Below are 13,977 nucleotides of genomic sequence, written 5' to 3'. Positions count from 1 at the left end.
AGTGATGTGTGTAATAGTTGCATTGGAGAACAAAACGACAAATTGAGTTGTAGAGTGTGTTAAGTTTGCTAAGGTGGGTTTGAGGTGCCGAGCCATATACTATGTCTCCATAGTCAATAATTGGCATTAGCATCTGCTGTGCGATACGTTTTCTGATCAGGAGACTTAGGGAGGATTTGTTCCTGTAAAGTACCCCTAGTTTGGCATAGGTCTTGGTTGTCAGGGTATCAATGTGCATCCGAATGTTAAGTTGGAGTCAAACCATATGCCCAGGTATTTAAAACTAGCAACAGGAGTTAGGGTGGTGTTAGTGTTGGTTCTAATCTGGAGCTCAGTCGCTGGAAGCTTTAAAAATTTAGTCTTGGCCCCAAACACCATTGTTACAGTCTTGTCAATGTTTAAAAACAGTTTGTTTTGGGAAATCCAGTTTTATAGTCTGAAAAAGTCAGACTGAAGTATGTGTTGAAGGTCAGAGAGGCTATAGCTGTGTGCATATAGGATTGTGTCATCTGCATACATGTGTATTGAGGCTTCTTGACAAGCTGTGGGAAGATCATTGATGAACACTGAGAAGAGTAGGGGCCCCAGAACAGAGCCTTGCGGGACGCCACAGGTGATGTCCAGGGGGTTAGAGTTAGAGCCAGAGATGGACACATGTTGGGATCTACCTGATAGGTAGGACTGAAACCAGTTTAAAGCATGCTTCCCTATTCCAGAGCTCTGGAGTTTGTTGAGCAGGATAGCATGATCAACCGTATCAAAAGCCTTTGCAAAATCTAGGAATACCGACTGCACCAGTGAGTTGACCCCGTTCCATTCCACACTGGATTTCATTGCAAACTTTTAGGATTGTCAGGCAGCAAAGTACAATTGTTCACATATAAAATGAACTTGTAAGCTAAGGTAATATAAATATGTATGCAATAGGTGTTATAAATGCGTGCACGTTCTTGAAGTAAAATGTTTCCGTCTGTAAATGTATCTATGATGTCTTTAAAGTGTATTGAATGTCTTTATTTATATAGTGCCATTAATGTGCATAGCGCTTCACAGCAGTAATACACGTGACAATCATATAAATAACAAATAATATAAATAACACATAAAGGGGAGAGAGAAGTGCTTCAGACATGACAGTAACATTTTGGAATGGGAGTCCCTTACAATCTAATTGGTAGGTAGGAAGGACGTATAGAGACAGTAGGAGGGCGTTCTGGTAAGTGCATCTGCAGGGGGCCAAGCTTTATGTATATGGTGTAAAACTATCATTCTGAGCTATCCTGCAAGCTCACTCATCACAGTAGGTCTTGGAAAAATCTAATTAAGCACTCCCAATTTCTGTAATCTCTCACTCAAGCAAAGTAGGAATGTGAATAATAATTGGTTGCTGAACCACAGGTTTATAAAGCTGGGGGAGTCGCATAATTTACTTCTATTCCTTCAATCTAAAAACCGTGGGCACGGAGAGCTCTGCGAGGAATCTTAAGAATGGCAGAAATCAGATTTCTAAGCTGTACTATTTAAAGGTTATAATCACAGTGCTGGGTTTTTGTGTGTCCAACTTAATTAGGCGATTCATTAAAAAAAAAAAACAAGTTATTTGCAAGAAACCAACAACGATAGTTCTATTATTTCTGTGATTTTACTAGGCTCGTCACTACCAAAGGTGTGTGGCAGTGGAAGGTTAAAGAACCCGCAGACAAAGGCGAAGAAAGAGACGTTACTTCTCACCTTGTTGATGTCGGAGATGAGTTTGCCCTCTCTTGGCATGTACACCTTCTGGTTATTGGCCCTCATTTTACTCTGAATGGTGAAAAGCAGCACCTCCAAGTTTCCCTTCTCTGTAAATCTAAAACAATTGACGAACGATCAGCACTGAAACGCTATCACACATTGCGTAAATGTCGTATATCTAGCCATTAACGAACACAAGAGAAACGCCGCAAACCATTATGACGATGCAATTTGACCTTCTATTTTACAAAGCACATTTCTATGCCTCATTCAGTGGTTTTTACCTTCTCTTATTGGCTTAGGGAACTCTAGAGATACAGTCATACTGTATGTTTTGTAAACGGTAAGAACAAAAAACAAAACTGCTGTCTTCTCATATGGGAAATAATGGTTTTGTGGTCTAATGATTGTAAAGTTTTTAAAAAGAAATGTAAAAAAGGCATTAAGTCAGAATGCTGAATGTTTGTACGAGTTGGTTGTTTTCTTCCGTCTTGCTTTCAAAAAACAATAACCGTACACGGAGCCATATTCTCTTACTTGGGTGGTTTTTCCACAGTACGGTACGTGTTGAACGCTTGCAGCTGCTGCTGCACGCCGACTAACGAGTTGGCAAATTTACGATTGTTCAAGATGATAATGGTTTGTTCAATCCACTCCAGGAGGTCAGAGGCCAGAGATTCATATTTGTGAATCATTTTTTCCGTTTCAATAGCATTGTCCAGCACCTACAAATAGAAACAGCATCACGGTTCTGCACTTGAACGGTCAGTTTAAGCAGTTTCCTGGCACAGAAGGGTTTGCAACGCACTGCAGGCCGCTCGGGAAGCAAAGCAGCATGTTAGAAACACCGTATGATGAATGTTGCACAGGGGCCAATATCGGTCCTGTAATGCATTCCATGTCGTTTGCCTAGAACAAACATCAACATACCTCGCTGCTTTTTAAATTGGGCTTCGTTTACTTACCTTCCCAACACGTTTTCCTTCCACGGCCAGAGCTTTCATCTTAGAAAAGTAGTGGTAGTATGTTACCACGTAGGTAATGATGGACTTTTCATCAGGATGGTCCACACTGATATCTAAAAATAAGACAAAGAGTGATGATGGTGGGTGGGTGAAAAAATAAAAAAAATTACTGAACATGAAAATCTCCGGGTCTAAAGAAAAGCTGTAGTTTGCAGAACGCTTGGCCAGGAATAACTCATTTTATGATGAAAAGGGTAACGTTTGTATTATAACGTCACCAACAACTGTTAATACACCAGCTCCTTAGGTCAGCCCTATGCTGTGGTGCAAACGTTATCTGTAGAAACTATCAAGTTGATTGTTTTTTTTTTATTGGCTATGGCTCGTACTACTTAGATTGGATTAATTAATGCTGTATGTGCACTTGCCATCTTCTTCAGGTTGGACACGAACTACTAAATATGGACCATAATGCAGTTTGATAGTAAAGACTAAAAAAGACACTCCATAGATAAATGTATATTCTGAATATTTAATGGGATAATAGTACAATATAGTGCATGTTATGAAATAAAGGATTTTTTTTTAAATAAAATCATTCATCAGTCTTGTGAATTCAGGGTCTTAAAGCAGATGCGTGTTTTACCTTCAGGGTCAAGCAGCTTTGTGAGGCCGAGATGTTGCTCTGCGAGATTAAAAGCATTCTGCAGGTTGTAATGTACATTCGATTTCTTCAATTTATCAAAATCAATTAAGTCTGGCCTGTGTAGGGAAAGGACAGAATGCCAATAAAAAGACAAGTCATGTAACGTGCGCTATTGTTCAAGAATACATCTGCAAAAAATACTGAAGACACCAATAAATTATTCTGTGAAAATGCAACTGCACTGCTTTCCAGAACTTGGTCGTCAACAGCACACACTTATTTCTCTTATGAAGGAACTTTATAGTATTGATCAAGAATATCACTAAAACCAGCTTTCATTCCAGTCAAGTCTGCGTTCCTTATTCCCAAAACATGGGTGGCAATTTTCTGAGGATGGGGCGGTGTCCGCAAAACGTTACTTGGTCTGCTATAAGCATGGAGTCAAGTCTCAGCAATCTTTTTTGCTATAACTGTTGCCTCCATCTTTTGTGTGATCTATTATTCCCAAAACAAGTGGTTTGAATGAATATATTCTGGAGGGTAAGATGACGCAGTACAGAAAATATGTACTAGAAACTAATCAGATACTTCGTAATCAATGAAAAACTACAGGATACTTCCTGGAACATAATGCAGGTCTGTCACTTCAGGCCTTTAACCCAGACAATTTGTAAGTTGGTTACAGATACATTGTCTCGAGCAATTCCTTAGGATGCTTCCCTTTTGGTTGTAGTCCAGAAGACAAAAGCCAATCCTTACCAACTCTTCCACTATCCACAAAGTAATTACTTTTTTTTGGAATCTTTGATAAATGTAACCAAAATTCTGGGTGTGCTGAGATCAATGTCTAAATCTTGAGGCCACTTTCCCTGCTTTAAATAGCAAAACGAGAATGAATAAAATTACAAGAACGGAATAGGCTAAGTGCAACAGATTGAGAGTTCCAAGAACTTCTCAGCCAATGAACTTCAGGCACATGCAGCCTCAGAGGGGACTTACGGGAACGGACATCATTGGGCAACACTGCTAACAGACAAAAGTGATTTTCACATAGATTGACACCAAGATGAATTTTGAACATGCATCTATCTTTCAGGCAGTTTTATCATGGCAAACAAAGCGTCGTTAGGAGGAATTAAAGCAGATATACTAAAAGGATGTAGCAACTGTGTGTGGGAGGCTGTATTCAAGTGCATTTGGTTAAAAATGGTAGAGTTAAAAACCAGAAACGTCAACAGTCTGCGATATGTAAAAGCACAAAAGCAGGACTACAGAACTGTGAAACGCCCGACTTATCCCTGAGACATTAAGTTTGTCACTATTTGATTTCAGTTGACGGCAGACATAATACATTTGTCTTCACAGAAAGAGGAGAAAACGATGTATTTGACTTTTAACAGCTCAGGGACCATTAGATCAGCTGCTGCCTTGACAGATGGAAAACTCAAACGGACAAGTAAAGCGGCAGCGACAAGTAAATACCCTAAACACCAAAGAGCAAAATACCAAAGCATAGGAAGTATAAATGACAGTATATACTCACCGGTGTTTATGAATGAGTGCATTGAACGCCATGCCGTCCCTCCAGCTAGTTGTAAAGTTGTGAATGTTCACATTTTGATAACTGAAATACACAATTAATAAAATAAACATTGTTACTTTGCAAATGTTATTTTAGGTCATTTACAGCGACTATAACTACTCTCCATGTTGAGATGCACTGTATTTCACACAGCCCACGTATTCTGTTGATAAGCTCTTTGGAGCAGGGACTCTCCTTTTCCTATAATGTTACTTTCATGTCTGAAACATTTCTTCCCATTATGTGTTATTTGTATTATTTGTTACTTATATGATTGTCACGTGTATTACGGCTGTGAAGCGCTATGTACATTAATGGCGCTATATAAAGACTAACATAAATATTCAGCAGATAAAAATGGCATTTTTTGTGGCAAAAGGTTCCCTTAATAAAAACACGTATTTCCTCACATCTGAACCCACAAGATATCATGCAAAGTTTTACTTCCAGATAAACCAATACGTAGATTTTCCAATTATTATTTTTTTGTCAAGTCAGATTATCATGTAACAAAATGTAACTGCTTTGATTGCTGACAAAAACCTACTTCACAAATTAAGAAATCAGACATAGGGGGTGAAAAAAAACACCCCTAAAATGTATACATATAGAACGTTGGATCTTTTACACGATAACAATTGTGTTGGCTAAGAATACAGTCATTTATGTGTTGTCGAGAAATCCAATTAAGGAAGGACGTGTGTGTATATCGACCAAATTTGTTTTTGTGAAAACTCTATAAGAAGATCTTTTGCAGTAATCTTTTAATCCTCACTCACCCAGCTGTCTTCATCTGGCACCATAAAAGCAGTGCATCCTTTGCAGATTTCTTCTCCTTGTTATCTTCTGTTTCAACGCTAATATCTTGGATCTAAGAAATACAAAAATCGGGTTCAAGCAGACAAACCCAGTGTGTCTTCGTGTAGTTTGGCAGGCCAGAAGGTCAAAAGACACACATTTAATTACAATGCTGTGCATGCAAGGAGAAAATGTGTATAAACCATAGGGGGTAGTCACTAAATAAATGAAGATGATGTTCATAGTGTACCAGGTGGAAGTCGGAAACTACTCGCCTGAGCGAACTAGCAAATAAAATCTACTGCAAACAAAATGCATACGTAATACTAAACACAAGATGGAAATGTACAACTGACATTTTGGATGGGGTCCATCTCAATGTGCAGTCACGTAAAACAGGATTTGAGAAATAATGCAACAAAAATCACATCAAGATTTTCCATGAGTGATGCAAAGAGTTTACGCCCCCCATAGGCCATGTGCTGGAGGATCAATTTGTATTTTTACCTGGAATCTGAGAATGATAGTCCAGATAAGACCAAGGATGAGTCTGTGATTTCCATCGACAATATCATGAGATCCCATGTTCTCCAGATGCACTCTTTGCTCTTTCAGGAACTGGAGGGCTTTATCAACATTCTCCAGACAATGGATGCGCATTCTGCCCTTGGTGGGTTTGGGCTACACAAATGTCAGAAAACGAGAAGCCCATGGTAAATAAAATGTGGTGGAACAAGAGAGACATGATCCGGTCTAATTCACATGATGCAACTAAAACACTTGCCCCAGACGAACACTAAAAATGGTAAATGTGGAAGCCATTAGATCCCCAGGAGACTAAAGCAGTGTCCCAAAGATCATACAATGATCTCCCCAATGGTACCAGAGAAGTCTTCTCAGCACCATATTGAAAACCTCAGTGACAGTAAAACTAGTCTTTACTAAAATATACAGTAAGTACCTTTAGCTCAATAGAATAGAACATCCACACAAACTATAAATCACATCACTAAAGGCTAGATCTCTAGCACATTATACCCAAATCTGGTCTAAACTTGCTTTACAGGGACAAGACCAGGGAGACAAACATTCTTAATAGTGCAATGCTACATACAATAAAGCTCTTGTGGCTACTGTAAGGGCAATGAATAAGTTAGTATGGTCTCTTGTGAAAGTATCATCAAGTATAGAAGTGCTGGACAGGCCAAATATTTGCCATAAAGCAGAATGCTTAAACTTTACAGGACACGTAAATTAGTAAAGAAATAAGCAGATAAATATTATGTTGTGTTATTAATAGTTAATGGCGATATGATCATTCTCATACTTTGCATTGAAACAATGGAGGAATAAAATATGGCCATACACACACAATGACCTGTGATTACTTGTAGACTATGAGATAAGAAATTAGAACCAGCATTTGGGATGTAAAGGGAGTCATATTTTTCAGCAGCTATAAAAAAGATTAACTTCTAACCAGTTAGAAAGTGCCAAACAGCATTCAAGAAATAATTCACCAACAGACACAATGAACAAAGCTAAATCCTGTACATATTTTAACAAAAAAGTAAGCTACGTAGGAAATTGGCAAGAAAATGAAAGCACCAAGAATGTTGACCTGTCTATGTTAGTGGTAGAAACAATGAAGATTTATTAAAGTTATATTTAGAAACACTATGAATAAAACACTGGCGAAATTCATGCAATCTTGGCCATGTTATATGCATGAAAAACAGCCAATAAAAGTGTATCAAGTTTTACAAGGTAACGTCATGTGTGTTCTTAACAAGCGTTGTGGCAGATTATATGGTTCATGCCAATGTAAGACCAGATATCTCTAATACATCATTTTACCACTAATTCATCTTTAAGAGACAATCCATCCTAGGACCAACATGAAATAATGGCAGGGTCTTATTGAATAGTGTAAATGTTGAGGATAGGAGCCTTTTAAAAAAAAAAATATTATTTAATATTTCCAAGGAACCAAACTGCCCAAGAGATATTTTTTTTTTTAAGTGAAACTTCTTTGCTGGCCCCTATGTGAATTTCGTTCGTGGAGACAGAAGTACTGTCAGTGAGCCGGACTTGACGTCAATGTGGGCAAATGAGTACGCGCATGCGTAGATGAGCCTGCCGGCTCACCCATGCGCAGATACAGCCATGATCAAGTGCATGTGCAGGGAATCTCTCCGCATCTCCACGAGCACCGTCAGAGCGTATGTCACTGCGCTCATGCGCAGGAGCGACCATCGCCACACACGTGCAGGATCGGCCATCGCCACACATGCGCAGGAGCACCCATCTCATCGTGCATGCACATAGGTGTCCGGCCCCTGCAGCGCATGTGTACACTCAAGCAGTCAGGGCCATGTACGCGCCGCCAACACATGGACAGAGAGGCCTTCCACAGCCAGACACCCACCCACACACCCACTCACCCCAGCCAGACACCCACTCACCCCAGCCAGACACCCACCACAACCAGATACCCACCCATTCACCACAGCCAGACACCCACACAAGCCAGCCAGCAATCCAACACAGCCAGCCACACAAGTAATCCGCAAAGTAAGAAACACAGCTGATTATATGTACTTTCATTTGTTTGCACATGTATACGTGAAAATATGTATTAATCAGAATCATCTTAAGAGGATGCACTGTGTACTCTTTATTTAAAATACAAAATATGGCATGACTTCTGACCCGTGCTATTTTAGAGTCCTATATATAAAAAAAAAAAAGTTTAAAAAAAAAAAAAAAGCAGAGTGTGCCGAGCACGCATGTTCTATGTTAAAATTCTTTGTGTTTTGTCACTGAAATTGTATTTTGCTTTTGATGTTTTTAATTGAAAAACTTTTTGGGAGTATAATTACAATGAGTGACAAAACACAAAGAGGTTTCGCTTGAAATGTGCATACTCGCCACACACACCATTTTTTTTAATTACAATTTTCAGTTAACTTCTTTCCCGAGAAGACCATTTATGACCATACAATTATGTTTATTATAAGAAATGATATTTGCATCACTAGCCAAACTGATCGAACAAGAAAGGGGAGATTCACTAAGCAGCGATGCACAGTATTGCAACCCACAAGTCAATTGCAGCTAATTCCGGCTATGTATCAGCATGAACTTCAGAAGACCCACTAAAAAATATATTTGTTTATTTTACAGGAAACAAAGTAAACATTTTGTTTTTAGGATGAAACCTTTAAAGAAAACCAATAAGTTGTTTACACTGTTTTTTGATCACTAATGCTCCTGTCAGCTCAGTTTTTAAATGTTTCTATACTATATATGTACAGGTATGTATGAAGATGGCCCCCCTGGGGATAGAGATGTCGGACTGTCTATTCTGTCCTATGGAGCAATAAATAAATAAATATATATATATATATATAATCACTTTGTACCTTGTTAATGCTGGTAATTTGTTCTAGTTGTATGCTATGCATAGGTATGCATCTCTATACAATTCAAATAATGTACAGGCATACCCCGGTTTAAGGACACTCACTTTAAGTACTCTCGCCCAATAGGCAAACGGCAGCTCGCGCATGCGCCTGTCAGCACGTCCTGAACAGCAATACCGGCTCCCTACCTGTACCTAAGCTGTGCGCGCAAGCGGGGAGACTATAGAGCCTTTTATAAATGTGTTATTTACATCAGTTATGCACGTATATGACGATTGCAGTACAGTACATGCAACGATAAATGGAAAAAATGTTGTGCTTCACTTTAAGTACATTTTCGCTTTACATACATGCTCGGTCCCATTGCGTACGTTAATGTGGGGTATGCCTGTATGTATCGTTTCACAAAAAGACAGAATACAAGTCATCTAGATGTCCAAACATGAGCCAAAATAACAGAGTGAAGCAGCCAGGGTTATCCATCTCTAATAATCCACCATCCTTGCCAGCCTTAGAACTGGGATTAATCATCTAAAACTGTATATTCGGAGAACTTTGATATGATATTTATCCACCCGTATATACACTGCCATCATCCCAGCTGAAAGTAGAGCGGTTATCAATGTATCTATGTTGTGAAGGAATCAGTGGTAATATTATTCTTACTATGAAATAAGCCCTCGGAAGTTCTGCAAACTCAGTACACACGGTCTATGGCTTTCTTGATGCATTATAAGATAACTCCCGCATGCGTCTATTCTACATGAGAAAACACACGTATAGCAGTACTATTATTGCAGGGGGGGGGGGGGAGAATATGAAGTACTGCTTTACAAATGTACAGCACCATAAAAGTTTTTGTGAAAGGTAATAATTCTTCTTCTTTGCAGGTTACTTTACAAATTCAAAATTAAGCCAAAATATTGATGGACTGCCCAAGTTAAATCCTTCAATGTGGCGTTTATGGTTCTCTCCTGTATTCTGCACATCCTCACTTGCTGCGAGCTCATTTATTACTGTGCAAGGAACCATTTGGCAACGAATGTCTGAGAACAAGCATGAAAGGAGGGTCATTTTAACATTACGTTTTCCTATGAAATCAGATACTTTTAGCAATAACGGGGGTAAAATGGAAATTCCCTGTTCTCCCTTTTATTTTTTTTAATGCACCACCCTCATGAACTGTTCGTTCTAATACGACTTTAAGGCTTTTCCTAGAAGTTACACTATTTCTAAAAAGGAAGTGGGTAACCAACAACAAACAGATAACCAGAGCCTGTATCTGCATCGGCTTTGAAAGTGACCGCGTCGTGCTTCTGCCATGTAGAAGTCAGGCCGCCTTTGTACAATCAGGTCATCAATTCACACCCCAACCTCAGGACATGCCATATTTAGCAATTCCCTGTCCATAACTTTAGCACCATATGTTTTTCCAACAAAAAAGTTGAAACACTAAAATGTCAGGGGGCTCATATAACATGAAATCGTGAAGTTCTCCAAGTTGTTGGCAGCAAGTGTCTCTAGTAGTTCTACTTTAAAACAGTTTGGGACAGCATGAGCACGGACTTCCGCTGTATTTATCTTTCACACTAAAATGACCATTAAATCGAATAACAAAACGAATCCTGCTGGCATTACATCACACTCGCACACTGCAAGATCTGCTCCCTTTGATTCACCTATTTATTTCAGGAGGCGTTTGCAACCTCTTGCTATTACCAGCGTTCCCATTATTGAATATGTTGTTTCGACTCTTCCCTGTGCTAGGTCAGCTCACAGCATACCGAGTAAGGTCTCATGGAATGAAGGCATGGCTGGACCAGGCGTCCATATAATATAAACCTACTTCCTCTGGCTATTATTCGAGAACTTGACAAAAAGTATACTTTTCTATATCCGTATATAAATATCCCACAACACATGGGTTACTCTGACTTGACAGGGTTTTTTTTTAGGGGATTAGAAACAGAAACAAAATAATCTTTCAGACGTATATGCTCACGCAATGCTTTAGTGTTCCTGGGTGCATACTATGGCATTTGAGAACAATTTATTTGTTGGTGGTCCCTTTAGTAGCAAACCTCCTGAGAACAGAAATGTCTCAAGAGGGGAATCATTTCAACCATAGGATAGTGTTAGAGGGAAAACCCACTGATAAGAATAGAGTCTTTCACAATAATTTCATGTTGCATGGTGACGCTATGACAACCTCGCAAACAAATTAGTGGGCGTATAAAATTCTGCAAGAGTAAGGAACATATTTCACCAAACAATGATAGACTAATGGGTAATAAATACCACAGAGCAATGTATAGGACTATTAACTCTTTCACTCCCGATCACCGATTTGACAACCAATTTGGAAGGTTATTAAAAAAGTTCCCCTAATGAATCTAGTCTAGAACTACGCCCAAAATCTTCCCATGACACTGGATTTATTTATTTATTATACACAATATTGCTTTTTATGACGGTTGCATTCTTATTTTACATCCTGAACAATGCACCAACTAGATGTTAATGTAATTAAAATGAAAATCAATAGCATATCTTGAAACATACATTTAAAACTATTTAACTGCAAGCTGAGAATTGGACACTTAACTGACACTTCTGCATTGATTACATTGCAAAGGAAAAGCATTAGACATTAAAATAGCCAAATATTTGTAATTTGCACTAAACTATGCCCATTGTATATCAGAACTAAGAACGCATAATATTAAAGTGGCTTTACCACCTTTTTATTATTTAATTTTACCAGGTGTGAAGCAGGGGGCTTGGGGAGCTGAACCGCGTTGATTTAAGCCCGGGGGACCCCCTGATTCCTGAGATACTTACATATGAAGGGGCGGTAGCAGCTCCAGCTGGACACAGAAAAGATTTGTGTAAAAATCCGGTAGACCAATAGGAAGACGTGACATCATCCGTTACAGCTTCCTATTGGCCTGTGTGCTACGGAAGCTATAGACAGCAGTGCGATAACGGCATCACCTTCAGATGTAAGTATCTCAGGGAGCAGGGGGTTCCTGAGCAGAAATGATTGCGGTTAAGCTCTATAGCCAGTTTCCCACCTAGGGGGAAATTGTGAGCGAGTGTATATGTATATACATATACATACACATACATACATATTAGCTGAATAGGCAGACCCCTCCCTTAATTGTAAGTCAAGTGAATGTGTTTAACTATTTAAGGCAGGCTCTCTTGGCTGTGAGCCATGTGGCTGTGTGTAACATCTTAAAAAGTGTAACATTGAAAGTGTCTGGAGTTAATTTTGGAGTTGAAATTGGAGGTAAAGATTAGAGGAAGATCTGGACTCTGCACAACAACAACAACTCTGCAGCTGTGAGAACGTTACTTTCTAAAGGCTGATTATTTGCACTCCTCCTATCCTCCAATACCTGGGAAGTCTCTCCTCCTGCATCTCACTATGCCCTCCCTATTGCTTTTTCTGTTTCCCCACTCCTTGGTGAATGTTTGTTTTCTCCAACTTCCCCACTCCCACTGCACCATTATTTATACACCTCTCTCCTAACAACTTCTTTTCCCCTCCATATAAACCACCCACACAAATCCTCTATTCACACCCTTTATCTACTCGTTCCTGCTGCTGGGGATCTCTCTGCTAATCCTGGACCCAGCCATATACACACACCTGCTCTCACCCACGCCTCCCTGCCATCTCGTCCCCTGTAAATGGTGTTAACCTTCTGATTTAATACTGACTAATCTTAAAACTCACCCCACAAATCAAGCATCCCAATTCCCAATAGCCGGCACTCATGGCTATTGTCCCACACCCACAGTCCCTTTTACCACCCATTGCGATCAAGCACTGCCATCTACAGCACTTATTCCCCCACCCGCTGTCTCTAAGTCTCCCATCGTATCACTTAGATTGTAAGCTCTCCTGGGCAGGAATTTCCTTTCCTATTGTCTGATTTTGCTGTGCTTAATGTATTATTTTAATTCCCTGTACTGTATTCTTTGTAAAGCGCTGAGTACACTTTTGGCGCTATATAAATAAAGACATACAACACAATGTGTGTGTATGTGTATGTGTAGTGTGTGTATGTGTTTTTAAGGAAAAGCTCCTTTTAACCTTAAAAAAGCCTTCAAGAATCTTGAAATAAATGACTGGGAATCTCCAGTACCTTGTCTGCTATTGTCTTGTCTGTTCTCACCGCCCTAACAAGCCTCACAAAACAAAGCTTATAAATGGCCCCAAACATGACAGACTGTTACTTGACTATATATATATATATATATAAAAAAAAAAAAAAAAAAAAAAAAATCCCTCTCAAAGAGGAGTCCACTGCTATTACACTTACTGTATATTACATTATGAAACGTTAACTTCCTCATGGTAAAGACCCATTTCAGGGTTTTTATCATCTTTATTTAATGTCAGTGGTGATAACTACATTAGTCCTCAAAAATGGAGTGAATTGTTGTCAGCCTTTGATCATGGTTTATATAATTGTATAATGATTATGAAGTCATCGCTAGTTAAACAAACAGAAGTAGCTCAAATGTTTGAATTCAGCGGTAGCAGAGAAAAAGAAAGCCGGTTCAGTTTTAACAGCATGCAAAGAAGTTAAACTCATCTCTCTAAAGAAGAAGTCGGTTACACTAGGCTGTTTTAATAAAAAAAATAATTTAAATGTTGACCTTCTACGTGGGCCTGTCCCCTTAAGCAAGACGAGGAAGTGTAGTTAAAGACACACAACTGCCATGTGTGTGAACGAATCAGGGAAGAGGTTGACTTATGGTGGAAAATATAGATTGAAAAGATAGAGAAGCACATGGCAAGTATAAATGCAC

The 13,977-nt window shown here is 39.2% G+C and overlaps 1 protein-coding gene across 3 annotated transcripts in view; it reads right to left on the bottom strand.

Annotated features, from left to right (window-relative positions):
* SPTBN1 (spectrin beta, non-erythrocytic 1) overlaps positions 1–13,977 on the bottom strand; it is a 155,999-nt gene that overhangs the window by 46,817 nt on the left and 95,205 nt on the right. For all 3 annotated transcript variants that reach the window (XM_075595946.1, XM_075595948.1, XM_075595947.1), the window contains 7 exons: positions 6,233–6,406; positions 5,707–5,798; positions 4,889–4,969; positions 3,346–3,461; positions 2,700–2,812; positions 2,272–2,459; positions 1,732–1,849 (listed from right to left, as the gene is read on the bottom strand). In XM_075595946.1, the coding sequence (XP_075452061.1) occupies positions 1,732–1,849; positions 2,272–2,459; positions 2,700–2,812; positions 3,346–3,461; positions 4,889–4,969; positions 5,707–5,798; positions 6,233–6,406 (882 nt within the window). The remainder of the gene's footprint in view (positions 1–1,731; positions 1,850–2,271; positions 2,460–2,699; positions 2,813–3,345; positions 3,462–4,888; positions 4,970–5,706; positions 5,799–6,232; positions 6,407–13,977) is intronic.

Source organism: Ascaphus truei, chromosome 4 (assembly GCF_040206685.1).
Source record: "Ascaphus truei isolate aAscTru1 chromosome 4, aAscTru1.hap1, whole genome shotgun sequence".
NCBI classification, from domain to species: Eukaryota; Metazoa; Chordata; class Amphibia; order Anura; family Ascaphidae; genus Ascaphus; species Ascaphus truei.
The sequence above is the reverse complement of the archived record's forward strand: the minus strand, read 5'-3'. Positions and strand labels throughout refer to the sequence as shown.